At 34.6% G+C, this 27,233-nt stretch overlaps 1 protein-coding gene across 12 annotated transcripts in view; it reads right to left on the bottom strand.

The window, feature by feature from the left end:
• LOC110465231 (RNA binding protein fox-1 homolog 3-like) overlaps nucleotides 1–27,233 on the bottom strand; it is a 109,934-nt gene that overhangs the window by 11,812 nt on the left and 70,889 nt on the right. For 7 of the 12 annotated variants that reach the window (XM_021520915.1, XM_021520914.1, XM_021520925.1 and 4 more), the window contains 6 exons: nucleotides 20,011–20,247; nucleotides 17,005–17,046; nucleotides 12,118–12,267; nucleotides 7,790–7,843; nucleotides 4,074–4,166; nucleotides 912–975 (listed from right to left, as the gene is read on the bottom strand). In XM_021520915.1, coding sequence (XP_021376590.1) covers nucleotides 912–975; nucleotides 4,074–4,166; nucleotides 7,790–7,843; nucleotides 12,118–12,267; nucleotides 17,005–17,046; nucleotides 20,011–20,247 — 640 coding nt within the window. Of the gene's footprint in view, nucleotides 1–911; nucleotides 976–4,073; nucleotides 4,167–7,789; nucleotides 7,844–12,117; nucleotides 12,268–17,004; nucleotides 17,047–20,010; nucleotides 20,248–20,736; nucleotides 20,952–26,899; nucleotides 26,987–27,233 lie in introns of those variants that run through there. The other 5 variants (XM_021520921.1, XM_021520924.1, XM_021520916.1 and 2 more) reach the window with 5 other exon arrangements.

The following is a 27,233-nucleotide window of genomic DNA, read 5'->3' as shown; positions in this document are numbered from 1 at the left end:
ATTCTCATCCAGTACCATAAGTGCATATTACTGTTATTCATCACAGGAAGATTTCAAATAAAAGTCTCAAGATTCCAACATTTAAAAAAAAATATTCCCTCATTTTAATTACCATGATGCAAGTATCCATCAAAAACAAACATAGTTTTGGTCAAAATTCCAAAAGGTTAATTTTTTTCTACAGTCTAAGGAAATTATTATTAGAAACAAAAAAAAAGTCTAAAAAGCCATATTTTATCCATCCAAGGACACAAACAAGACTATGACATTACCTCGACAGGCAGGTGGAATAAATCAATTAATCATGACACCTGGTACAGTTATTAATCTTTATTTTCCTCATTGCAATACCTCATTATCAGTTGCATCCGTTCTTGCATGCTGCATGGTTCCAGATTAACATTAGAACAAGTCAACAAGACCCTGATAGATGAAAATCCCAATAGCATGATGGCTATACACTCCTCCGTCTAATACTCATTGCATGCACAATGGGACAGGACACGAAATTGGTCCAAGGATTTTGTTAGAGGTGCAAAATACATATGAAAGGTATAATCAAGTGTTGCCAATATATAGAAGGAGGCTTTATAAAGCTAGGCGTAACCGACTTTCATTCATAAAAAAATCTTCCCCAATAAATATATGCTTTGTGTTAAATGATATTTCCAAAGCTGCAAAATATACTTTTCTCATTAGATCATCATAGCAATAAACACATCACTGACTATGACAATTTAAAGAAAAAGTTATATAAAAAATGAAGGTCATCGCACGTTTTCAAAATTTTGGGGTGTAATTGAGATAGCTCCATTCACACCACCGGACTTGTCATCTAGCAGGGTCTAAGTGTAATCTTCTCCGTTAACTTGTATTAAGTAAGACATACACAATCAACATACGGATCTTACCATTTGGGATTGTGGGAGCAGCGACAGTTTTTTTGGTCATAACTCGGGCAGTGGCATTGTTAACCTAATTTGTAAAATTGCAACACTTTAGAAAGAAGCAGGAGTGTGGTGTCAACATAGCAATCATTCAGACACAACACAGAGAATCTTCTCAACTGGTGGCAACAATTAATTCCATTTACGGTTTTAATAAAGTTTTAGAAGTTACAAAACTCTAAAAATTCAATTTCCATTTTACAATTGTACAAATTGACATGGTTGAAAATAATTTTGTTTCGCATCCTTTATTTTAGTAATTTTTAAGATGGCGGCATCATAGGACTTTGCTCCTGGTTTTTGAGAAACTTTCCTGATCGTTGCCGTTTTGTGTTGTTCTCGATGAACTTTCTTAAATTTGACTATTTCCAATCAGTTGAGAAGATGGACTTTTAATATCTTGTTCTCTTATGTTTGAATTTAATCATAGAACTTTAAATGACATTATTTTATGAGCTTTATTTTTATCTTCATCAAACTATATATTTGTATTATTTTTTATGCTTTCCTTTTTTTCATATTTAAATTATTATCAAATGCAATGTAGAACCTAATCAATTTTGAGAACAAGATGAAGACACATCCCTATGGACATACATTTTGTTCAGTGAAGACAGCTTCAAGCAATCGATGGTTATTAAAAATCGACAAAATAAACATTTTTTTAATTACTTTTCAAAAATAGTTCTTCATCTTTTTTATTGACAAAGAATTTGTGTTGAGTGTTATTTGAAAGTAATTTCACTCACTTAACTTTTTTTCTTGGTATCAAATTGATCTACATGAAGCTGTCATACTGAACAGTGACATACATGTATCACTATCAAGGCTAAAGTGAGCAGAGCATTTTCCATTTTATTGTCTGCAAAAATTGTTATCATTAATCTTCTGGAGATTTCCATCAATTTTAATCAATATCTCTTTGGACCGGAAATTGCTCTTATTATCATGCGATACCCTTTTTAGAACAATGACTCTTTTGCAAATTAGTGAAGTTGGAATAAAAAGTTCTGAATGAAAATTTGAAAATCAACTGGAAATCTCTCACAGTAGCCTAGTAATTAGCATTATCTCATCAAGCCTTGTGGATGCTAATTGTGTTTGCTGCACAAATCCTTTCTTGAAGTAGCTACCATTAGCTCCCATGTTATTCTTCATCAATAATGTCAAAAGTTAAGTCACAAATATGCTGAATTGTGCTCCTTCCCATTTAACCAAGAAACAAACAAAATGATTTTGCCAATGTTTTGAACAGTCCACAAAACTTCATGAAATAATAGCAAAGATATACATCATTGGTTTTCAGAAGCAAAGAAGCAAGTTTTCTATTTTTTTACAATTTTCCGAAATTTCTACAGGACTTCATATTCAATAGATCATATTTCATATATAAATTTGTATGTACATTAAAACTGAAATAACAATTTCCAAATTAAAAAATGTATTTGCCAAAAAAGGAAAAGTGTATATAGAATATGATAAAGATAATTGGTAAAAATAATACAAAAGTTTTAAATGATTATTGTTGAGAATTGCATAAAAGCAGTTTTAAACCAATGCTTATGGAGACAGTAAAAGCAGACTGAAATAAATATTACCCCTTATTTTTTTAGTATCAAACTTGCTTTTTCCCTTTTATAAAATTTCATCAATTGGACAAATTTTGCGACAATTCTCTAACCAAAAGGACACTAAGATTGGATGAACACCAGCCAGAAAAAATAAATGGTATACTGGTAAGCAGTACCAATGATCTTTAGTACTTTCAATTTTTTTTATTTTTTTTATATCCGTAAAGTTTATATTTTTGGACAGATATTGACCACCTTCCCTACTTAATGCTATTTTCTGTTACGAGGAATATATAATTGATGTAGATATGTATTAGTGACAACCTGCTGATGCACAGAGCACTGATGGAGAATTGCCAGCATATTTGATGATATTGTAGTCTTTTAATTTATCATAGTAATTAAAAAAGCAATTCATTTCTGAAAACAAGTTGGTATCCAAGTAGAATATTTTTTGTGAAATGCTAGACACTGCTTTTGAAGTTACAGTCAGATTAATCTTTTACAATATTAGAGATATGTCTCATTTTTGAATGACACACCGTTGAAAGGATAATACCTTTATCAGAGGACTAGTGTGTATAATGAATTCTTGTTGTACGAAATTTGGGTAGGCATATGTTCAAGCAAGGAAGATGGTACCATCTTTAAGCAAATCTGATGACGTTTTTCATTGTTTTGTTCCAGACATGGATGTTTTGAAAGTGGTTCTACGACAGACAGCTGAAGGCACCTACCTACTGGTACAAAACCAGAGCTGGCAAGTAGCGCCTATTTCAATCACTTTGTGGGAAAGTCTTAAGCCGTAAGTATGCTTCACTATCAAGAACGAAAATTTGTGGTGTTGAACCCTAGTTTGTCCAATGGTATAATTTTCAACAAATATCTACATATATATATATAATAGCACAGCATCAAGAAATGCCAGACACGAACATAAAAAGGTCGCGAAAAAAAATACCCGAAACGGGAGAAAAAAGGACAAATTGGAGTTGTACAGTATGTAAACTTGAAGCTTTGAAGATTATAGTTTTTGTTTTTGGCCATACAGCACGATAACAGAGTTTTTGCTTGCAGTGTTGAACACAAAAGACACGAAAACTTGGCCACAAGGTACGGAACTACGAGCACTGAGATATGCTGAAGGTGAATTTCATGACACGACATCAAATGGTAGTAGCTATTCGTCACATTTCAAAATTACCCACAATGCACCGAATATACGTCGCTAGGGTGATGATATAATATCAAGAGAATAAACAATCAGAAAAGAGTTGAAATAAACCAAAAATATATATATCATAAATAAATAAAATTAAGGAGGAAATAAAAAACAGAAATTAATCATGACTGAGTGTGGGACTGGAAATTATTTTTCAAATTCCTTGCAGTAGCTCAAGACAATTTTGGAACAAAACACAAAATTGTATTATTCATAGTAATGATAGTCAGACAAACGGTACAGGCATTTCTTCATACTGACAACAAGAAAACGGTAAAAGACTTAGCGTTTAGTGTTGTGCTACCACAAAATGGTAAATCATTGACCATGCACCTCAATCTTTCTGCCCTCAACCACAGTGCCGTTCATTTTCTCTCGTGCTCGGTCAGCCTCCGCGCTAGTTTCGAAAGTTACAAAACCAAATCCCTGCATGCATGAGGAAAATAAGGAACATGCTTTAAAATCGTGCAAAACAACATAATGATTATGGCATCAAAATGTAATAATAATATCATCATTTGTAATAACAATCAGGACAATAATACTGTCATGCACTTTTCCTGATATTCTATATTTTTTTCTATATTTTTTTCTTCTAAATCAACTGCACTTTCCCCTACCATGTATAAACACCTAGTATGAGCCGAATAAAATGACCATGATTCTAAAATATCTAAGATATTTTCTTTACTTTTCCTGGCTACGAGATCAGGGAGGACATGCTAGTTTCTAAGAAGCAGCATGCTTTCATGCCGCTAAGCGGACAAATGGTACCGACATGTAACGGACATGTGATCTGACACATCAGACACCACAAAACAAAGGGGGCATAATTACATACAGAGTAGTCTTCCCATAGTAGTAAAAGACGCTATGATGTACATATTACAAGAGTATGGGCATGAGCAACAGCTAATTAGTTCTAAGTGCACAGTAAGACAATGACAGTCAATTTGAGAGAAAATGTCAGTAATTTGTAGATAAACATGGATTCATAAAGGTTAAAAGTTGAGGCTGGCAGGTGTACATGGAAATAAATAAGGCTTCTTGTTAACAGCTGACATAAATAACTTTCCCCAGTTCAAGCATCTTGTCTCCCGATACTTAAGGCCTTCCTATAGTCATAGCATCACCCAGATACTAATATACCCTCAAGAGGTCTTTCTTGTTTTGTTTTATACCCAGTTTCTGTGCTTATAATTAATCAAATTATTCGGAGATCAATAGAATTAATATGATGATCATAATCTTTTTTCAAGTTTGTATTAATTCTTTCCAACATCTAACTAGAAATATTTCTCAAAAAGGACATTATCCAATATCCAGCATACATAATCAATGATGGGAAAATCAGATACATTTAGCATCCTCCACCATCAGATTTTGGTTTATGACCTAGCACTATAAACTGTATCTATCATTCTCAAAGATGTGTCAAAGAATTACATCTGGGCTTGCATTTCACATAAATTCAGGAATATTTCTACAGCATATTGATTTAAATGCCTCCCCAATTTATAACGGTATCCATCTTCTCACCTAATCTTTATCTATTCAGACTGCAAGAACAAGCCAGCTACGTGTAATATTCATGTTAAGACAAACAGTTGTTACTTCCCTACAATGATACATCGTGTCTGTACCATCCTCATGTTCCTAATCTAGTTTTACAGTAGTCACCCAATTCAATGTTTTTATTTCTAAGTAGGTGTGAAGGAGATTTTTTTTTAAATACTTTGTCACAACCTTATGCAAATTTATGTTCATTTGATATATTTTCAGAAAAGTTTAAAAGTTACCATTACAAAAAATCTATTTCCTAAAGGTTGGTCTTTTTAGCATGAATAGTTTTTTTTTGTACAAAGTGTCTGGGGAAGAAATGACGGATTGTTATGTCCTTGAGCCTCCACTAAGCCTCTCTATTATGCGTTTCAGTTCCTATCTCTCAGGAATGTGCCCTCATTTATTGAAACACATTTTTTTGCATTAGATAAGTTCAGTTACTACTTCCATCATTCCAATATAAAATCAAAAGGAAATAAAATACTATTATCCCCATAACTCCTCTACTTACCCCCCCCCCCCCCCCCCAACAAAAAAACCTTTAGATATATGTATACCATCCTTCATTCCTGAAGTCTCGATATCTTTGTACTTCATGTTACCCTTCTAATTCCCCCTTTACTGGTTATCTGGTAGCCTGTAGAAATAAACATGGCCTCTCTGGCCTTCTGCTCTGCCTACTGTGAAACCCTGGTACATGATGAGCTCATGTTTCCCCTTACCAAGTGTTGTTGTATATCTATCTTTCCACTCCCCCTCTAGCCCCTTACCAAGTGTTGTTGTATATCTATCCATCTTTCCACTCCCCTTCTAGCCCCTATTTGGTATCCCCTGAGACTTGTGTTAGTCAAGTACAAGATAAGGAAGCCAGAAGATTTGACTCCCTGCCAGCCTCACAACTTAACATCTTGGGATGGAACTCATTTGTAATAATAATGACATGTGAAGAGGAAACACACAGGAAGCCTTAGAAATGGCCGATGTCACAGAATGCTTTCAAATGGCGGATAAGTCCCACACTACAGGAAGATAGCTACAGCACCTAACCAAATTCTTTTTCCCCACAACAATTTTGGAAAGCACTCCTGATCAGCTACAGATTATTCTGCACTTTTTAAACAGGTTTACCATGTTTTAATATTTCACAAAAACAGTTTCTGCATCAATAACTGATCTTCTTTGATATGTTTTGAAATTACCCTGCTTGCTTATGGAGAGCTCGTAGAGATAGCTCACATGTTCTTATCTTGACTCTGAAATGTCTTGAACATATGCCAATTTAATGGGAATATGGGGTTTTTTTTCTTGTCTAGATGGCTGGCTGGGTAATATGAAATTCCTAAATCATGGTGAATCCTGGTTTATAAATCCCGACAGCTGCCCTTTTAGAATTTTCCCATTAAGATATGAGCAACTGCTTATATCAGTCCATCTTATCTACCCGCTGAGGTTTCATGTGTGTTTCATCTTTCATATAAACTTGGCATGAAAATTGAGAAACTTTCAAATCTCGAATATAAATCTTAACCAATTTTCAATTTTAAACTTCAAGGAATATACAAAATATGCTGATTTCCATAAAAAAAGGATTTTGAATTTCTGAAAAACTAAGTAATGTTTAAATTTAAATATGGATAAATTGCAAACTAATTGCTTAGAATTAACTTGACAGGTGAAATAATCAAACACATTTTAAAAAAGCTCTTTGATGATTTCCATTTTTTTTTTTTAAATTATTTGAAAAATTCCTTGAAGTCTACTGTTTCTTAATATGATATCTTAATTATCAAACAACTTCCATTCCTTTTATATTGACACCAGATATATTTGCACTTTTATTGAATCTGGGTTTTTTCAATTTTTCTTGATAGCCAAAATGAAAGTAAAAGTAACAATGTTTTCTGAGAATTTGAAACCAAAACCAAAACTTTTTTTCTTCAAATATTTATCACAAAGATCATTAACACTGTGGCAAACTTTATGGCAAAAACATTGAAATGGAAATTGTTTGGGAAAACATGTTTATTTCAAGATTGAAGATATAATGAAATGCATCCTTGAAATCAAATTTGTAAAACTAATTGAATTTTAGTTATTATCTGATAACCACTGAATAGAAGAAACACTTCATTCATTTTTTTGATAGAACCATTATTATCGAAGTCCATCAAAGACTAGGGTAGAAGCTTTTATGATAATCACAATGTAACACAATATTTTGTCCATTTTAGCATTTAAGGATGCATTTCAATCAATCAATATCATAAAAGCATGTGAATCATCATATATAGTCTTTACTTATTAAACAATCGAAGAGCGAACATCTTCATAGATTCATACTAAAATTTGTTTCAGAAAGTTATTAAACTTTTATTTTTCAATCTTTGATCATGATCTTTAAAATGATGTATTTATGAAGAATATCATGATATTTATCTTTGTCATTGATATGATGATTCAGATTTCTTTATAAAATTCTGACTTACCTTTGATCCTCTTTCATTGAAGATGATTTCAACATCTATGATTTTACCAAATTGCTGAAATAGGAAACAAGAAGAAATTTAATTCACCTGAGTATTTAATATCATAATGTTTATTACAAACAAACATTAAACAGAATGTAATTAAGCTTTCATTACGGATATAATTGATGGTGCAAATGATTCTTTATAGCTCTACACAGAGCAAAATTGACTGCCTTACATAACACAGTGAAGTGAGATAATAAGAGCAATCAATTCAAAATTTGTTCAAAACATAAAACAACAGCATAAAAAAAGAAGAAGAAATATTGGTATTTCTCACACAATCACCAATCACGTCCTTCAATCACATAACTCGGCTGATCTCTAAACAATACGATCAAAACTCTCACATGATAGTATATCCATTGCTGTAATAGCTTTAGTTGAAGAAAACATTCGTACACCTTTAGAAACAGTATAAATCTCAAATCTCAATTGAACACTTTTAAAGCTTCCTGGCACCATGATCTCAAGTAATTTGGATGCAAATCTTAAGAGAAACAAGATCTAAGTTGTTATTTGGAACTACAAGGAGCTATGTTCAGAGATGGGGAACTTGATATGTGATATTGACTCAGTGTAACCAGTTCGTTGTGGACAGCTTACGATCATGAAACATGACATGAAAACAAAAGTTATAACCTTTTGAGAAACTCTGTGAACAACAATTTAATCACCAACCATTTCCATTTTGAATTCTTTTCTTATTTCAATTATCTCCATAAGTATTTTTATAGAAAAAATTGAAGAAAGTTGAAACGAGTGAATCTGTTTTGTACCTTGGCCATCCTAATCACACAGCCACAGAAGCAGAAGGGTTAGGGATAAGATAAGTACATGAGTATCATTTCAGCTTATTGTATACGGCAAGTTTATCTTTACCTTCACTCAAGCTTGAATCCAAAACTAGAAAGGTCAGTTTAGGTTTATCGGAGAATAATTTGTTTTCATCAATGAAGTGACAGCGCAATGTAGGTGGTTTTCTATTCGCCAATAAATTCTAATTTAACAAAACCTCATGAAGAAAGACCACATGGGTTGAATACAGCAGTAAATACATAAATTCAACAGATCTTATGAAATTGGTATCAAAATAATATATCACATGACATTCTAACCATGAATTCTGAAAGATTTATGAGCTAATATTTAACAAACAGAAGATATAAATCAAGCTTGGCATTTTCTTCATTATCAGGATCTTGAACACTTGATGATAACCGAAAAATATGTAATTGAGGTCAATCTTTGTGAGTGCCATTGTCGAGTGCCATTTTCGAGAGTTGAACCCAGGACTGCAGATAACTAGTTCAGTGTTCTACCGATTGAGCTTAAAGGAAAATTTTCTTCTATATCAAGTAAATGTATCACAACCTTGACAAAAAATGAAATTGTGGCAACATCTCCAATCCTTTCTAACTTTAACATTTTTTACTCCCAAGGAGCTTGTAGGGTGTATTATCGGATATTTGGCATTTCGCTATCTTCGATGCAACCTTTTTAATTAAGTCTATTTCGAGTGGGATTATGTCCCACTTCAGTTAACCTAAGCATGATGATCTGTACCAGATGATAGCTGTGGGGGTCAAACAGTTAATGACCATACTGATCTCGAGTTAACAATATCACAATCCTGGTATTCTTCATTAATTTCTTGGAGGACAGCCATAATGAACATGAAACTTACGTCATTCATATAATCCATAAAAACCTACATGGTGTATAAAGTTCCCAATAAAGAAAAGATTGATTATCTTCCAACTCATATATAAAACTGCTTTCATATTTTAATTATATAGCATAGCTACCATTTTAATTCCTCAAAACACTAAAACAGTGTGTATATAAATTCATATGATTATCTTCAAACTGAAAGTCTCAAATCCTTTATAAAATTGAAAGTATTATCGTCGTTTAAAGATGCCATTTTTCTTATTCAAAACATTTTATTTTTATTTTGAATTTACAAATACCAGTAAAATCCTATTTTAAAATTGGTAAATTAGAAAGTGTTTAAGTAACACATCCATATATTCTTGGTCTTGATTTACCTTTGTCTTAACATGATATTTGAATTTAAGTTTGCAAATTTCTTGTGAAGTGCCAGAGGGTTAAATCTTTATTTAGCGCACAGTGAAAATATTTTGGTTTATATAGGCTACCCAGACATTCTATCTTTTATCAGCTGTAGCCGGCAATTAAGTTATAAAGTGAGAAGGGAAGCACTGTTTATATAGGAAGGCAAGTCGTGACCATGCAATCAGTCTTTATACACTGGTATTTGAGTTGATAAAGAAAGGCTAGGGAAATGTAGTAAAATGTCTGAATGCATACCAACATCTTCCAGTTTGACACGGTCCAGTAACTACATGATCTGTGTAGGTGTTCCTGGGGTAATCAAATAAGCCATGCCCAACAAGCTCATTGAACTCAGATAATCACACACTTTTTTTCCCTCTCCAATAGCAACGATCAAAAACCATAAGATGCAATAAAGAAGCCTAGCTCAGACTAACAGCACATTTGTCTATCTGGGTGCAAACACACTACATCCGACTAAAAAATTGAATTTATCAGCAAGCAACTTCTTCGCACACCTTCTATATTTAGCACCTTAATAAAACATCTGTTAACAACTCCTCCATCCAGCATCATTTCTCTTTTAAATCCCCTAGTGTTCACTTGGGTCAATTCCATCAGGAAAATAACACATGGATTATTTTACAAATTGAAACTTATCCATCCTAGATTACATATGATAAGTTTGAAACCTGCCATCTACAATCTCATAAAGGCTATGAGAAATGATACATCACTTTTTAGCAGTTGTGTTAAAACCAAAAAAACACATAAAACGAACATTATGAAATCAAGAATTTTACAAAAACAGCTGAAGTTTAACAATGTTCAGTGTGATTTCTTATCAATAAATTGCTTTCATAAAATACAACAGCTATCAACTAAATTTTGGGAATTTGAAAAGCATGCCAAACTTGTCTGCCAAATTATCTGACAAAACTCAGGGCTGGGAGAAACCACAATAGTCATAAAGAACCTCCAGCCAAGACTGCGTCACAATTTGTGGCTGTTTTGTATCATCACCAAAGCTCCAACCAGAAAAGGCAGGCGAGATGTCCCTGGAGCCACATCCAAATACCGGTAACAAACCAGTCTCCAACACAATATTAACTTAATGTTGTTTCCTTCCTCATCCTCTTGTCAAATATTGGGCATGTTTGCAGCAGATCTCAAAACGAACATTCTGGCGGGAATTCTAGTTCTGAGATGGGAATCTATTCACTAGTGCTACATAATAGTATCAAGTTAATTTCACTCTATGGTTTTCATCTCAACTGGATTATCGAAAAATTCTTGTCACCTTACACCTCTTCTGTGTAACTTTTCCTTAGTGATATAATAAACGGTGATCTGTCATTTCACAATAATATCAATTGTTTTCTTTTTAATTAAGTTTAAATTTCACAAAGAAGTAACAATTGACAAATCTGTGCTTTTAACTGCAATGGAAGTGTTTTGATTCTAGCCAGTTCTGAACAACTTGCTTAGTACAATGCCATCAGAATCAAAGTTTGACAAACAAGAAACATTTTTGCTTTTTTATAACAATTGAATCTTTAAATCAATACTTTGTCCTAATTTCGAAAATAATTTGTTTGAGAGAAATACAATGACAGCTGACATCAGTTAACAGCGTCAATCTAACTGCAAATCGTCTTCTGTTTCCGGTGAATAGAAAACCTACTGTACTGAATTACAATGCACTGCCTTGTTTGCTGAATCAAACATCACATTACACGAGGAATCAAGGATGTTTGATACGGTAGACAACTATCAGTGCCCAGGTTTCATCCTCCTCACTGTTAATCACATAGATGGAAATTGTGTGCTCGCTGCTCACCCACCAATTCACATGCACACACATCCTGATTATTTCATCACATGCATAATTTATCCTTTGAGAGTCGCACGATCCCAAACGACAACAAATTACCACAGTTCTACCCTTTAACCTACAAGTTTCTACATTATGGATGACCTGCTCTTTACTTGTGATGTTGCTCTATCTAATTGTTTTGGTGTCAAACTTTGTAGACATTTATTTTTAGTTCCATAAATAATTGTTAATTGAGTATGTACAACCTAGATTATAAAGTTGACTTGTACCTTAGAAGGTAGTCAAAATGAAAGTTAAATTGAATCCTTCAAGCTGTTCGAGATAGTTCATGGCACATTTTTAATAACAAGAAAAGTTCATAAAGACTTACCCCTAATAGGTTTTTTAAGTCTGCTTCTCTGAATCTAAATGGAATATTTGACACATGAAGACGTTTTGGCCCAATCGCAAGGTTCTGTGCTGCAGCTGCTGCCACTGTTGGTGACATCTGTACTTGTGATCCCTCCTCAAGGTCTGTTTGCTGTAAAATTAAAGGTGAACCTGTAGCATTGTAAATATACCCAGGTAAATGTGTTACACACTTAACATTCCAGGTGTACATATTTTATAGCAGTAATCATTCTGGTACCTTAAAAACAAAATACATTGTACTTAATTTATCAAACGATCTGAAACTGTACACATGTTCAATTTACGTTTTGAAGTGCTTTCTACTGTAATAGCTAGTGGCCATTTCCATACCAATCATTTTTTTTTTAATGCAAGTCATTTTAACTGTCAGTTTGATAAATGCAAGTCATTTTAATCATCAGTTTGAATGCTAATTTCTTGGTCAGCATTTAATAAGTGATAAGAAAGAGGTTTTGCAAATGTTGTATCAAGCAGGCACCTGTTCCAATTAACACTGACAGCCGATGTGATAATTTGACCCATTTTAGCATAGGAACAGGTGTTTGTGAATTTTAGAAGACCTACAAATTCACTGACTACATCCGTAACTCTACTATTTTTGCACTTTGGTACAAGTTAGAATAGAGCCAAGCATATGACCAAGAAGACATCCATGGACAGGGGAAGTAGAATAGTTATCATTAGAAAACCTCAACCACTAAACATTTCCACCCTTAATAATGTAACCCTTCACTGAATGAAAATGTCACCCCCTGCTTTTGTGGTCTCTGTATACTCCCTCCGATCTCTGTACAATACATTGACATAATGGTTCAATCCCTCCTACCCCATTACTCCTGTCATTACCTCTACTGGATTATGTATGTGTTTATGCATACTATTTTATGAACCATAATACATTCTAATATCAAAGTTTTACTTTATACACAAACAACAGATATATTAAATGTGTCACAATGTTTCAAGACCCACTTATCCAAGATACAAAGGGACCAGTCTTGAAATGCTGCAACACCTTTAATATGTTTATTGTAGGTGTAAATCTTTGAAATTACATATTTCCAAACTGATGAATCTTGAATTTTGAACATGATAAAATCCCTCCTTTTTCTTATTCACAGAAGACATAAATCACACATCAATTAATAACCTTCCTTCATGACTGAATACATTGTCATAACATTACTGAATAACAGTTATGATTGAAAATATCTTCATTTACTTCTTATAGCATGAAATGATTTGCATCTGATAATATGAAGTAATTTGTCCATCATGTCTACATTTGTCCACCCTTATCTGCCATGTCGTTTACAGATTATTAGCCATCGCCGCCATCCTCCCCTTTCCCTTCATCCCCTGACTAAGGACCGTTGTCTATAACATGAGTTGCAGGATTACCCCAGCGGTGGACTAAATCCAGGAGATAGGGCTGCACACAGAGACAAAGAGGGTCACAATTACTGAGATCAATAATGCCTACTGTCATTATGAACTTGATTTAATGGTAAATGAGACTGCAAATGTGTCTAAGGAAGGCCACTGCTATTCAAAAATCAATACTTTCTTTCAGACAAATAGCTGTTCAGTTCCTCAAGTAAAAACTAAATCTGGACCCTCATTACGGTAAACAAATGATTACATCAGTTCTGATCGCAATCTAAGCGGAAGTAAGCTTGACCTTTTAGCGATTTTATTATAACAAGAGGCCCAGGGGCCTTGATAGCTCACCTGGTATTTTATTTTTCAATTTAAAACCTGCTGAGTACCATTCAGGTTTATCAAAGGAGTACAAGTAACAAAGTTGCATCTTCCATTTATAAATATTCAATTCCCTTTGCCCAAAGATTCTCTAAAACAAGTTTGGTTAGGTTAAAATCCCTTCAACGGTACAGAAGGAGAAGGATCTTTAATGTTTTCCTCTATTTCCCCTAATGGGCCCCACTAATCTGCCCCAAAGAAGGGGAATCCACACACCTCAGTTTAAACAAAATTGATTCTTTTCTCCCTAAGCATGCTTCAGACTGCATTTGGTTTAAATCCCTTCACTTGTATAGTAGGAGAAAAAAAATCCTCTATTTCCCCTATTGGGCCCCGCTCCTATGCCGCCAGAAGGCCCACACCCTCCGTTTATACAAACTTGAGTCTCCTTTGTCCAAAGATGCTCTAGGACAAATTTGGTCAAAATCCTTCAATTGGTTGAGGAGAAGATTTTTAAAGATTTACCTATTTTCCCCTATTTGGCCCCGTCCCTCTGCCCCCAGGGGGACCATACCCTCCGTTCATACAAAACTGAGAACCCTTTGGCCAATGATGCTCCAGACCAAATTTGGTCAAAATCCCTTCATCGGTACAAAAGGAGAAGGATATTTGATGTTTTCCTCTATTTCCCCTAATGGGCCCCACCCATCTGCCCTTAGAAGGAGGCCCACACACCTCAGTTTATACAAAATTGATTCTTTTGTCCCTAATCATGCTTCAGACTGCATTTGGTTAAAATCCCTTCACTTGTATAGCAGGAGAAAAAAAATCCTCTATTTCCCCTATTGGGCCCCGCCCCTCCGCCCCCAGAGGGGCCACACCCTCCGTTTATACAAACTTGAGTCTTCTTTGTCCAAAGATGCTCTAGGACAAATTTGGTCAAAATCCTTCAATTGGTTGAGAAGAAGAACATTTTTAAAGATTTACCTTTTTTCCCCTTATTTAGCCCCGCCCCTCTGCCCCGAGGGGGGGCTATACCGTCCGTTTATACAAAACTGAGAACCCTTTGGCCAATGATGCTCCTGACCAAGCTTCAGACTGCATTTGGTTTAAATCCCTTCACTTGTATAGTAGGAGAGAAAAAATCCTCTACTTCCCCTATTTGGCCCCGCCCCTCTGCCCCCAAAGAGGCCACACCCTCCGTTTATACAAACTTGAGTCTCCTTTGTCCAAAGATGCTCTAGGACAAATTTGGTCAAAATTCTTCTATTGGTTGAGAAGAAGAAGGTTTTTAAAGATTTACCTATTTTCCCCCTATTTGGCCCCGCCCCTCTGCCCCCAGGGGGGTTATACCCTCCGTTTATACAAAACTGAGAACCCTTTGGCCAATGATGCTCCTGACCAAATTTGGTCAAAATCCTCTGAGCCATTCAGGACAAGTAGCATTTTAAAGGAAAAAGTTGACGGACGACGGACGCTGCACCCGAAGGGCCAAGTGAGCTAAAAATACAAACGCTAAATGTGTTGAAATTGCTCGATAATAACATGGTATCATCATCATCACCTCACAACCAATTGTCTCTTCAGTGCAAGATTGATGATTATATATACATATATAGCAACCTAAATCTGTCATTCTTAACACTCATAGCTGTCACTGGACAATAAAGTAGCTTAAATAGAATTAATACACTACAATGATGCAATTAAAAGACATACTTCACTGCTGATTTCAGTTAGTTTTACAAGGCTTTATTTCTGTGCAAATAGTTGATGTACCTTAAGATTTATGTTGTATGCTAACCATATATTCAACACCAATATTTACAAAACCATACATTGTATTTTACAAAAGTCATATATCCTCTTTAATTCCTTTTAAAATGTGAATTAATATGTTTAACCAGAATTCAGACAAAATTATTCTTAGCTTTCCCCAATTGATAAACTACGTTTATTTTTGGTGTTTTACCACAAAATACTGTATGGTTTTGTCTACATTATTCCAATCAAAGAATTTCAATAAAGACATTTGCAAAAGAACACGTAGCTAAGAAGGCGTTGAAATTCTGAGATGTTAATAACTACATAGTCTCTTTAGTATAACTAGAAGGAACAAGACATTTAATTGACTGCTTGGGAAAAGGAAGACGCAACTACTGAAGGTGTATGTACAGCAATGGTGTGAAAGGGTTGCATAGAAACTTTGTACATGAACTTCCAAACATTTCTGATTAGTATGTATATAGCTATACAAACACCGGAACCAGGTTAAATACAGAATATGTATAAATATGTGTGTAAAAATATTATAAATATGCATTGAATCTGTTGCTAACATAACTGACATGTGAACAATATAATAATAACATTGTAACAGTGCCAACACCACAAAGATCCCAACACGAAAGACCCCGAGCAGATCTGGTTAGAGTATGATCAACACCCTCACAGTTCTCCATAATTACACTGTGATTAGCACCCTAATAGTGTAGACTACGAGTGAACAACAAACCAGACACTGGTTCCCTTTTCACCATCAGTCTACCCACCATTTCTAAAGTTCAAAGTATGTAAGTCAGGTGATTTTTTTGTACATGAATCAATTTACAACAACTTATAAAATATCTTCCTTCTTTTGAAGACTGACTTTATATGATTTGTCAAAATTAGGTTAAGTGATATTTTTAATTAAATAAATATTCTCCAGACATAGTAGACCTGGTGTTTCCAGACTTTTTGATGACTTGCATGTTTCTAATTCAGAGTAGGAGTCACAATGTAATTAATCAAATAGACAACTACTGGAGTAGTGAGAAATGTTCCAACAAAAAATTAATACAACAACTGGAATATTAGATTTTTTACTGAGTATTGCCCAATATCACTTCAGATCCTGTTCAACATTTCAACCAAAATGACATTTCATAGTCAGGTTTTTTTTTTATCAACAAAATAACTTTAATAAAGGAAATCAGATACAGAGACAAAAAAATCCCTTTATGTACCAAATCAAATTACTTTATTGGTTGAACATGGATCAGAAACAGACAATAGTACAGAAAAAAATAATGCAAGTAGGATGGTCGATTAGCAAAAAATTTGCATGCAAAATTGTGTTTGAAACCTCGTCAATCTTTAATACCATTTGCTCATAAGCTATAGGCCTGGAGAGATATGTTTGTCCCTACAACATAAAAGAGGATCAGGTCCTTTGTTAAAATTTGCGATGCATAGTCAAACATGCATTTGATTTTTTTTAAAAATCCAACTTTCTCTTCCTGTTTGCAGATCACAATGGAGTAGAAGTCCACTGAGCACATGTTTTGATTTTATCAGCATCGTATGATAAAAGCAAAGCTTAAGTAGGCACGACAAATTACATTTGACATTATTTCCTAATAAAGACCTTATCATAAGTTACAACGACATTACTCGGTATGAAAAAAAACATACTTCATGATGGTCTGTACGATTTTCAATTTGGAACCTTAATGATTCATTTAAAAATTCCATGTTTGCTTTAGTCTTTGCCAAAAAAACATGTTTGAATGTAAACAAATTTATTGCAGATGATTTTATACTCAATATTAGACATACTGCGTATCTCTGGTCATACAATTTTTCAGATGGATATGGAATAATCCAGACAGTTTGAAATGTTTTATTCTGATAGATAAGTAGTGCATTGACCCTTCAAGATGCTATCACACGAAGCCGTCACTCAGATTGTAATCAAATACATTCACAAAAACAATGGTAGAACAAACACCAGAACAAAGGAGATTTAAATCACGGAATACTGTAGTACAAGGGCCATCTGGATCCTACGGTATGTTTACATCACAGACCAAATACAAATCTCATGTACAGTAACAATGCAAAGGACAATTTTGTTGATGAGATTATGTAAAATTTTCTTTAAAACTCTTTCTGAAGAAGGCAAGTCACTTGAAACAATATTTAAACATGCTCCTCTTCAAAAAATTTGTAGTTAAATATGTTAGGAGCTTTTCCTTTTGCAAGCTAAAACTATATAAATAATTTGTTTTACAATTAGTTCGAGACCATCCTTAATTAAAATGTCAGTACCAATCAAACTAAATCGTGACAGTTAGTTCTGTATCTTATCTGAGGCATGACAATTCACAGATACAATAGTGAAGTTAATTTTGCACTTCTCGTTTATACCAAGAGCAATCAGAGATTGTTATGCAGATAAAATTCCTTACAAGCTGATCACATCAATATCCAGAACAAGATGAAGCATGCACTGCGACATCCAACTAATGTTTTTCCACACTTTGGCGTGTCATGTGCGAAAAATCTTCCAAAGAACAGGGCCAATTGCTGATAATGTGCATAATAGTGCCAGGAGAATTCTTATCAATGTCGTTTTTTTTTTTTTATCTAATTTACAATTTGATTGTATTATCAAATCCAAATTAAGATGAAATTTGAAACATGACAGACACCCGATTTTTTTTATACAGTAATACAAAATCAAAGATAAAGGCTAAACTGTATAGAAATAGTGATCGATTATGTCACTGTTACAGGATTGTAAAGGTGGATTACTTTAAGCACAACATCTCAACAGTTAACACCATCACATGGAAGTTTGTCACTCGGGGATAAGTTCATCAAGTTTGCATTCCAGTGAAATAGTGCTAACCTGCCGACATGCATCAACTGTTTTACAATCACCTACATGTGTATCTGTCAGGAACACATCATATTATTTTAATGAGATCTATTTAATTGTATTTTTAGTGCGAGTTAAAATTTGAAATTTTAGATGCAAATATTTAAAAAGCATTAATTGTAAATACCGGTTATCAAGCAGCAATTCAGTTATCTTGAAAATTTCACACAACAGACAGTTTTTATGTTTTACAGCATTATACAGTAGATTTTTCTCTTTATAGTAGTAAAAATCATGCCATTTCTTTTGTACATGTTCATGAAGATAAGCAGGCAAACAACCTTTAACCATGCATTTCATAAACACTATCATATAATCATGACACACAGAGCATGATCAAATATACAAAATATCATGAAAATGTATTCAATAATATTTATCAAGATAAACACATATTTCATCATGCTTCCTTTAGGTCCTATTAGTATTATTTAATCACACTTTATGTTATCAAACTGTTACACAGTGTATCTCCATATTCATACCAATTACCATTTTTTAATCAGGTATAATTATAGATTTTAATCAAATTGAAATATGATAATTAAAATGATACAAATGAACAGAAAAATGGAGAAAAAAAATCAATATTTCAAAAATCATTGATATAATTTTGTCTTTCTCACAATCAATCGTATATGAAAATAAAAGCAATAAATATAACTTGATATTATATTCCAGGTAGAATATGGCATTTTCTATATGGTAAGTAAGTCTACTTCAGCATGTCTTTGAGCACAAAATACTGCTCCACCACCATCAAACCATGGACGTCATGCGCCAATCTCCAGTCGAGTCTGCTGTGAGTATTTGCACCACAGAGCAATCCAATCAAAATACAGACTTTGTCATTTCATATTACCAAGATGTGAAGGGTATGCTCATGAGGCAGGGTTTGATAACCTTCATGTCTGTCCATCAAAGAGCAACATGCAAATTTACTGATGCATGACTTCTGATGTAAATTATGGGGATGTTCCATTGAGTTTGCTGGCATACACTCGCTAGAAATGTCAAACCAGTTAACCACCAGTGATGGGAAATTCTTTTTTTTTTACATATATACAAAAAGTTGTTTTCCAGACATTTCTATTATTCAGTCTAAATCACTGCTAAGTGACATTTCTTGTTTGCTTGTAATGTTATTTTGAACTTCTGCTTTTGGAAACAAATGATACCAAAAATTCTTGTCACCTAGGGTTAAGTGATGAATTGGGGTAAAAAAAAAGTGTTTTAATACTCATTCAAAAAAGCAAATATTCTGTTAGAAACAGCCCCTTGATGTACAGAAGTTCACATGCGAAAATATTTGTAACACAAAAAGTTGTATTTTCATTGGATTGCTGAATAACCAGGGGTTAAAAACTCTGCCTCTACAATGCTAAAATAAAACCCAAACCAGGCACTGGCAACTGTGCCATGCTTAAGAGAGAGAAGTTAACGTACATTGATCTGTCTCGTCGGCCTTACCGTCTGCTGCTCCACGCCCCCGTTGGGAGTTACCGTGGTGACGGGGTAGGGCGTGTCCTGGGGTTTGAATTGTAGGGGTGGGGCTGCTTCTGCGGACACTACTGTGGCTGGTTGACTGACTACGACCTGGGGATGACCAGTGTATTCCTCCAGGGCTGTTGGCGTTGGCGCCGCATACTGGTACGTAGGCGTCATCTGATTCTGCACCATGTGCTAAAAAATATGAATAATTAAAAAAATTAAGACCTTTCATGAAAGAATATATTGATTCTTAAGCATGATTAAGAACAGAAAGTAATGAATTAAGGCATTGCAATATCTCAAGATGTACAATCATCACAAACATCAAAGGATATACACAGCTTGCTAGAAAAAATAATGTTGACAATGCCGAAAACACAATCCTAAAATCAACAATGGACTAGAAAAACTGGCATCCATCAATATTTCTCATCCAGATAAAGTTTTAAATACACATACTGGTACCATCACACTGGTTCCTTCGGCGCAATGTTATTATATGCATTACATTCATGGATAACATGAATATTATAGGAAACAAATTTTACCGATTGCACTGTTGCAATGACAAGCAATCTGTAGTTGTCAACAACAGTTACTGGAAGCTGCAGTCTGAAGTTAACTTTCAATGAATTCCAATCATACAGTAGACACTATAATCCAGACTCAGCATGTACATACCCACATCGGGAGGTGTAGAAAATGTTATAATGAAGTAAAACAAGACAAGATCATTCCAAGTTTCCCAGTTAGAATTCTCTGCTTCCCAAAAACAACTGTCAACACAATTTGGATGTGGGCAGGCTGAGGTATATACTGATGAAAGTTATTGGGTAACATGGAACACAGAAGCCTTTGTTAGGTCCTGGTGAATGTTATAACCAGCTAGCTAGGCTAATCTGGTCCCCATCACATCCCAAAGTGGGATCATTACACAGATGGTACAGAGGCTGGCCTCTCTGCCTGGCTAGCTATATAGCTGCATCATCATCACCGACCCATACTTGATAGCCCTGACATATCATTGCCAGCAACAAAAATACCAATTTGAATATCAAAGATAATTGCAGCATATCCCCTGATCATTATCTCTCCCCCATTCCCAAAGGATTACTCACCAGCCCAAAATGCTCTCCATTACATATGAGAATTTACATATAAGGCTGTGTTAAAAACACTTTCAGGGTTCAAACATTGAAAGATTTTCTGCTACCAATTTCTGTATTGGCAATGTGGTAACTGATGTGGAAGGAAAACTTAATCACATTCCTAGGAGGGGACAAATTGTGGTAATTGCTAGATGTAAGTAGAAAATTGGATTTGGTAATGATGATATATATAAGGTCACATGGGGAATTTGTATTCCCCTTTCACACATAGACTATTGCCAATATCGTATGAATATCTCCAATATCGTATGAATATCTCGGTTTTCTTTCATTCAATGATAACTAGGAGTTATCAAACATCACGTCTGGGGGACAGACAGACTGCAGAGACATTAAGTGAAACCCGACTGTAAATGTCAACATGGGAGACTAAACGTTTCTATGGCGACATGATAATGCCACAAACTGTAGGTCAAACGGTCCTAATTTCCCTTACCATACTTATTACCCTGTAGGATAATTGTACCGAGAATAATAATTGGTAAGGTTTATGCGTTCAGCTGTGTTTGACAATTTGGCTGTCAGAGAACCGATAACAGGATGAATTGCTAACAGTCTCCATATGGTAACTTGTCCAACGAAACATCATCCTATTACTTGTAACATTCCGAAAGATTTTTACATATTGAAAATATACAGGGGGATTACCGACACATACACAGATCATTCTGAAAATGAATATTGATCAAATATAAGAACTGTAATCAGGCTAGTGTTTTAATCATATAAGCATCCAGAATCATCTTTATCAACAGCTACCTTAATCTTCACTATTGCAGAGAATATGCTGTACTTGAGACAACAAACACTCACTTAGGTAATGTACATTAATGGAACCCAATAAAATCAAATGCCAAAGGGCACGAAATGGGCTTCAAACAATTGACTTGTTATATAATTTAAAAAGAATATTGAACTGTGGAGATTCTGTCTACTAATAGTTTAACATGTTCATCGGGCCCTGATCCAGGAGCCTGGAGACATTTATGTACAAACATATCAAGAAAATGAGTCTGGCAATGTAGTAGCCACCTGAACAACTCCCCATCAATCTATACAGTAGTCATTGAAACCACACAGGCAATACTCAAATTGGATAGTACTCTCCATAAACAATACAAAATACTCTCTGGATCACAATATTATGCCCTAGTTTACAAAAATACTGCCAAGTCCAAGACAATACACAATTAAGGCTGGGAACATGGAGCACTGGTGTGTTGAAGAACCCATCTGCCTCACAACTCTCTCTCCATGGGGCTTGTGCATGCATAATTCATTACAAGTTTGGTGCTTATTGATCTCTTATTATCAATAAAACCTGCAGCATTTAATCATCCTAACATGTTCTTACCACTGTCTCTATAAACATCCTCTGTTTATAGCTGGTTCAGATTTCTGTTCTTTATACATTCGAACCTGTATCCAGAGACCACCTTGGGGCAAGTCCAGAAAGTGGTCCCTTACTGAAGACTGTATCTAAATACAGGTTCACTTCACTCTAGGGTTAATCAACACAGGTTGTCTCTCTATAGAGTTGACCTGCTGCCTTTCTAGCAGGTTGGACTACCATAGTTTCCATCCCTTGGCCAATGCCCAAGGACATTTATACTACATATATCTCCATGTTGGTGCTTTGGAAAAGTTTACTTTCGGATCTTGTATTAAATGATTCAATTATTTCCATATTCTTGTAAAAACATTTAACAGATAGTGTTATTATTTCCATTTCCCTATCATTTCATTTAAATTGTCAGAAATTTCACATTATTGTAGAAATAATAAATACAAATCCCTGAAGAATCATAAGACTTCCATTATAATAATCAAAATGGGATTGAGCACACTGTATATCAATACACTGTGCAAGTACTTGAATTTTGTAACTAAACACAGCATTTCTACTTCAAGAAAAATTCATCCAAAGAACTCTTATTTTCTGTTTACATTTACAAATGTTTTCCAGAGGTGACATCATACAGGCAGGGCTTAATGTGCTTATGCAGGTAGAAATGTACCAAGTCCCAAACCAATTACAGTACAGAATCTGAAAACTAGACAGAATCTGATTTTCAAATGCAGGTATGTGATGTATATCAAAATATATCACTTCAACCAAAACAAAACTTGTATTGATTACCTTCATTGCTGAATCTATAACTGGATTATAATGCCCTCTCCATGCATGTCTGCCTTTGAACTAGAGTATTGTCCCGAACGAAAATTGTAACTTACACGTTCTCTCGCAGAATACAATCAGTAAAACTCCTAGATTGTGTACTTAATTAGCTCAAATATGATCTGATATATGGTTGACTATAATACTGGACAGATAAACAATTACAGGAGCTGTCCTTTTCAAAGCCACATAATGACTCAATATGCTGTTTTCATATTACACCTCTTAATTATTCATTATTAACATTTACTAACTGATTTCCATGTGGATATTGTGTGTGACATATATATGCTAGCTATAATGTGGCATTTCTGCTTGGTGTCGAAAGTACTGGAGTCAGGTCCGTTACAAACTGTGACAACAACCAATCAACTAAGGTTTCTTTACCGTACGTTTATCACACACTACCCCTCCAACAAATAGCCCAAAGAAACAACCTAGCAATCAGTAATTGCACTAAAACATGAAATTATCTATATATAAATACCACTTATATGTAGCCAATGAAACTGATGGAAGTTGTCTGTGGTGTGGTAAAGTACCGTAACAAGCATTTCAGATAAAATTTCAAACAAAGGGATGTCTCCGAGTTTGACAGATTCAGTATCTCATAAGCCCTTGTATTGGCAACAGACGTAACACCAAAGAGGTGCTTGTTCAAATTCACACAAAATCAATACTAAGATAGGAATGGAGATCTTCATCACTGAAGTCGAATACAGATCAAACAGACCTTTGTGTTTTTTTATCCCCTTACAAACCTGTTTCAAAGCTAAAGGACTCCTCAACACAGCTGTTCCTAGCACCATTTCAGGTTAGTTCCACTACAGAGATGGGAAGCTGTTCTTCATCAACAATGCTTTCACCAATATTTCCCAATGTTACAAGCTGGGAGCCATTATAGAAACAATTCTTATTATTCCAGGGTTAAATTCCTTTCTGTTAAAATTCCTTTCAGTGTCTTTTTTCTTCACATAGAAGTACTGCAGCAGGAAGCTTCACGGTTCTGGTCATAAAACACAAAAGCCTAGTATTGTAAGACCTTATTCATATGGCGGTCTCTAGTCATTTCCAAAACAGCCTCTGGTCACTCTAACACCCTGTCACTAACTGCCCACCACTGGCCAAAGACACAACAATGGATCAATGACAATGGTCATTTAGTCGTGAATGGTTGGGCAGGTCTCTTAACTCCCACCAAATTTACACACAATTCTACATAAAACATACAGGAATTGATTCCACTACCAATACACACATGGGAAATAGATGGAGAGACACCACTTCAGTACACCATGGATGACCTCACTGGCAAATCTTCTTTCCTAGTCCAATATTTGGAAATTACAGCTAGCTCAGCTGGGAACAATGGAGCTGGTATCCAATTGGTTTACTGGCTAGCTACAGTAATACCATTTGTAGCAGATGACCAACAAAGACTGCCAGTTATCCCATTCATTGCCATATGACCAACAATTTCTGTTCCCTATAAAAACTGCCTCGAATGTACACTTAACAAAGACTTCGCCAGATGACTTTGCATCCATTTATATAACGGTTATTCGGATAATTATGTTATTCATTAGTAAGCAAGTTTTCATTAAGTAATGCCGAGTCAGTGTTACAACAGGGACCTCAGAAAGAACAGCAGGGTATTGATCAACTATCTTCTCTTGAAACTTTGTAAAAATGATTGATGAATTTTTGGCATAATTTTCTTTTATCATCAGAACAAAAGCATGAACTCCAAAATAATCCCTAAAATTAAATTATAATATGATTAACTTGCACCAATAAGCATCATTCATACATTTTATTAATTCATAGCAATTACAGGGATTGGGCAGAACTTACAAGGCCATCTCCATCATATATTTAACATTTAAACAGAGATATACCGAAAATAACTACTTCTTTCATAGAATCTTCATAAACTACTTGAATGAATTTCTACAATCAGGTTGTTGGTTTTTTTTTAAATTGGAATATCCTTAATTTCAGGATTAATTTATTTGTGAACTACTGAAGATATAAGAAAGATAGATCAATGAGTAATACATAAGAGGAATACATTCTACTAAATAACTATCTCCTTCCTCTTTGTCACACAAGGAAGACATGTGTCTGACATTCGGAGTAAGATGAGCTAATCTTCCCAACATTATGAGAGATTGGTACACACACATGTGGTACTATTAATAGATATTTTCCCTTTAAAGTGATGACAGTGTAGTACCCCAGAGGTGGGATCCTAATCTGTGTCACTTTCTTGGTGTGTCTGTCCCCTGAGGCCACACTTGACACCATCAACTACCATTTTACCTTTAATTACCTTTTTGTGTTAAAAATCCATAAATCTTCAGGCATATAAATTTTCAAAATAAATTAATCTTAAATAGGTCTTTCAGAAATTACAATAATTACTCTTTTGAGTTATTTTAATAGTCATTATACTATACATATTTTATACATTATAATATAATTGGTTATATCATATATATCTATATATAATTATACAACATTAAAAGTAGAAATAACTTGCTGTTTGATTTATTTTGAATCTATTTATATTTTCCTTTAATTCCCAGTTTTACTTTTCCCTATACATGAAAACCATTTTAAAATATTCATGAAACAAAAATTGCATCAAGCTGGTATGCTAACTGGAGCAGGATTACTTCAGTGTTTAGTCTCTAGTGTGGACTACAGCATCTAGCTGCTGGGGGCTTGAGAACTGACTAAGCCCCAGATTTCACACAAAGAGAACCCTGCTGTGTTAGGCTGGGGCCTGACTGTGGGGCCCTAGAGGGGGTCTCCAGCTGGTCTGGGGTTAAATAGTGTCACTCCACAGTGTCAATAAATCCTGGTCAGTTCACAGGAAGTATCTATCAACGGTTATTAGGATGTTTACAAGGATGTGATGTTGACACTTTTTACACTTAATTTCAATCAATTAATGCCAACCTATGCCATCTAAATTGAAGATGACAGAGAAAATATAATAATTCCTATTTTTTTCAAATGTCTTTAGACATTTCACAATTAAAGTGAAAAAGAATTGAGTATATAGATAACCATGCAAAAACATAAAACAATTTTAAAGTGTAAAGTATAAAAAAAAAAATTCTTTTAAGTATCCAACATAATACTCTGGAATAATGTCTGTTTAGATGATGTCATGTAATTATCATTGTAGATAATTTTACAAGTACACCAGGAAAACCTAGCAGGGAAAACAGGACTATTATTAGGTCCTGAAAAAACACATTTGTTCCACTTTCCTAAAATACCAGTGGGACTATGCAAGCCTTATCAACTACAAGTAAATTACCACTTAAAGGTGAAACTCTTAAATTACACACGAGTATCATTCACCTTTAAGTCATTAAGCTTATTTTAAGACCTTGAAGTCATTAAGCTTATTTTAAGACTATAAAGAGTATTATGACCCTATGTAGAATATTATATGAAAGTGTCTAATTTAAACAATACTTACTAGTGCTGCTTGAGGCTCTTGAGGTGCGAACATCATTTGCATTTTGGAGCCTTAATATATGTTTCAGATTCTTTGGTAAAAATGTGCTATCTAAAAGATGTCTATGGCAGAAATCTCTCAGGATGAAATGTCTGGTATCCAAGATGTAAACTGTACCCTTCAGCAGCTTATCTTACAGTGACTTGAACCAGCTGATCCCTAACAGGGTTGTGCCAAATAAGGCTATCCCCCCCACCTACATCCTCTGGAGATTCTGACACTAACCCACATCCACCAATGGGGAGGTCGACTGCAATACCCTGGTGACTTAACACCCCGGGGGGGGGGGGGGGGG

This window comes from Mizuhopecten yessoensis, unplaced genomic scaffold (genome assembly GCF_002113885.1).
Source record: "Mizuhopecten yessoensis strain PY_sf001 unplaced genomic scaffold, ASM211388v2 scaffold11065_1, whole genome shotgun sequence".
In the NCBI taxonomy this organism is placed as follows: Eukaryota; Metazoa; Mollusca; class Bivalvia; order Pectinida; family Pectinidae; genus Mizuhopecten; species Mizuhopecten yessoensis.
This window is presented reverse-complemented; position numbering and strand designations above follow the sequence as displayed.